The sequence below is a fragment of the Egretta garzetta genome, unplaced genomic scaffold (assembly GCF_000687185.1).
Source record: "Egretta garzetta isolate BGI_Z169 unplaced genomic scaffold, ASM68718v1 scaffold4, whole genome shotgun sequence".
NCBI classification, from domain to species: domain Eukaryota; kingdom Metazoa; phylum Chordata; class Aves; order Pelecaniformes; family Ardeidae; genus Egretta; species Egretta garzetta.
The window spans coordinates 1,932,001-1,933,829 of record NW_009259329.1 but is presented as its reverse complement, the minus strand read 5'-3'; the positions used below and the strand labels follow the sequence as shown (position 1 = coordinate 1,933,829).

Sequence of the window (1,829 nt, the reverse complement as noted above, 5' to 3'; positions counted from 1 at the left end):
TCCTTAGATCCAGTCTAAACCTACCCTGGGTTAGTTTAAAACCATCGCCCCTTGTCCTGTCACAGCTGGCCCTGCTAAAAAGATTTTCCCCCTCTTTCCTATGGGCCCCCTTTAGGTACTGAAAGGCCACAATCAGGTCTCCCCGCAGCCTTCTCTTCTCCAGGCTGAACAAGCCCAACTCCCTCAGCCTGGCCTCAGAGCAGAGGGGCTCATGGCCCGCCCCGAGCTCCGGTGCCTGCTCTGGTGTAGTTGGGTGAAATGGGGGTTTGGGGTTGAGCCTCTGAGGATTTTTTTTTTTTTCTTTCTTTCTACCGTTCTTAGGTGGTTATTACTGTGGTACGCGACAGCAGTAGTACTGTGCCAAGGCATCAATAGACTCTAAATAACCACAGCGAGGGAGTTTTCAGCAATGTTTAATATTGTAATTCTGAGACATGAAGGCAAAAGGATGGAGAGAGAAACCCACAGGCTCAGTCCCGGGTGTTTTTATGCTGGTTTATCCTGTTCATCTTTGCTTTTTACACCACTGAGCAGATTTGAGAGGACTTGCTGGTATGAGCCAGGCTCCCAGAAGAATTTCCTTGGCTGTACTGTTGCTTGCTTGAGTTTTCCCTGTTTGGCTTTCTGGATTTTACCATACGTGTTGCCTCGATGTTCTGGAGCGGGTTATACCGGGGAGCGGTGGTCTTAGGACAGTGAAACTCCTCGCAAATTATGTTAACCAACTTTTGTTATTGCGACAAATTCATCTGCTGTGGGTACTGTTCTGTTAGCAGTTGGGTATACACGCTGTACCACCAGCAAGGCACCTACGGAAATCAAGCTCGGAATAAAGCATTTACTGTGTAGCAGGATTGGTCTTAAAATATGGCGCTTCCTTCAAATGGTCCCTTGTCACCGGGCGATCTGAACTGAGTAAAACTGGGTCACATGAAGAGTAAGGAGGAGAGGGGAAAAATAAGCCATGCTGCTTGTTTCCCCTTAGGGCAGTATAGGTGATTTGCGTAGTAGAGACTTAGAGAATCCTTTCTTGCACTGCCCTTAAACTCACTGCTGATATTTGAACCCAGAATATTTTTCTCTATTACGTACTGGAATACTTCAGCCATAGTCTTGCATTCGCAGCTTCCAGTCACAATGCTAATGCGCTACCTCTGGAGTCTGTGTTCCGGCTTCTGTTCTGATTCTTGCACAAACTCTTGCGGTGTGGTGTGTTTCCCTTCTTACAACATGAAGGATGCCACAAGCCTATTTAATACAGGCAGGAGTACAGACTTTCTCGTTGCTACCATTTCACGCTCGTGTGCAACATCCCAGACTGTAACCAACTGATCCAGCGAGCTGGTGTGCAAGTACTTCTCATCTTTTGAGAAGCAGGCACAGCAAATGCCTTTCAGTAGAGATGTGGGCTGAAAATTAATGGTTAGGATTAGGGTGTTATGCTGGTAAATACAGGCTGAGGTGAAGATGCCTTGGAGTATTCAGTGGTTATTCAGTGCTTAAGAATAGAGGTAACAAATGAAGATTTTCACAAGAGTGATCCTGGAAGGAGGATGGGAGGCATCACAAAAATAAAGCCCCTGGCTTTTCACAGAATCACAGAATCGCAAGGGTTGGAAGGGACCTCGGGAGATCATCTAGTCCAACCCCCCTGCTCAAGCAGGCTCTCCTAGAGCATACTACACAGGACTTCGTCCAGGCGGGCTTTGAATATCTCCAGAGAAGGAGACTCCACAACCTCCCTGGGCAGCCTGTTCCAGTGCTCCGTCACCCTTAGAGTAAAGAAGTTTTTCCTCATATTCAACTGAAACCTCTTATGTTTCAGTTTG

At 47.1% G+C, this 1,829-nt stretch overlaps 1 protein-coding gene across 1 annotated transcript in view; it reads right to left on the bottom strand.

Moving 5' to 3' along the window:
• The window catches only part of SIN3B (SIN3 transcription regulator family member B), a 16,173-nt gene extending 15,073 nt beyond the window's left edge, over positions 1–1,100 (bottom strand). Inside the window, exon 1 of the mRNA XM_035892329.1 lies at positions 313–1,100. Coding sequence (XP_035748222.1) covers positions 313–369 — 57 coding nt within the window. The 5' untranslated portion in view covers positions 370–1,100. The remainder of the gene's footprint in view (positions 1–312) is intronic.
• Positions 1,101–1,829: the final 729 nt, after the last annotated feature.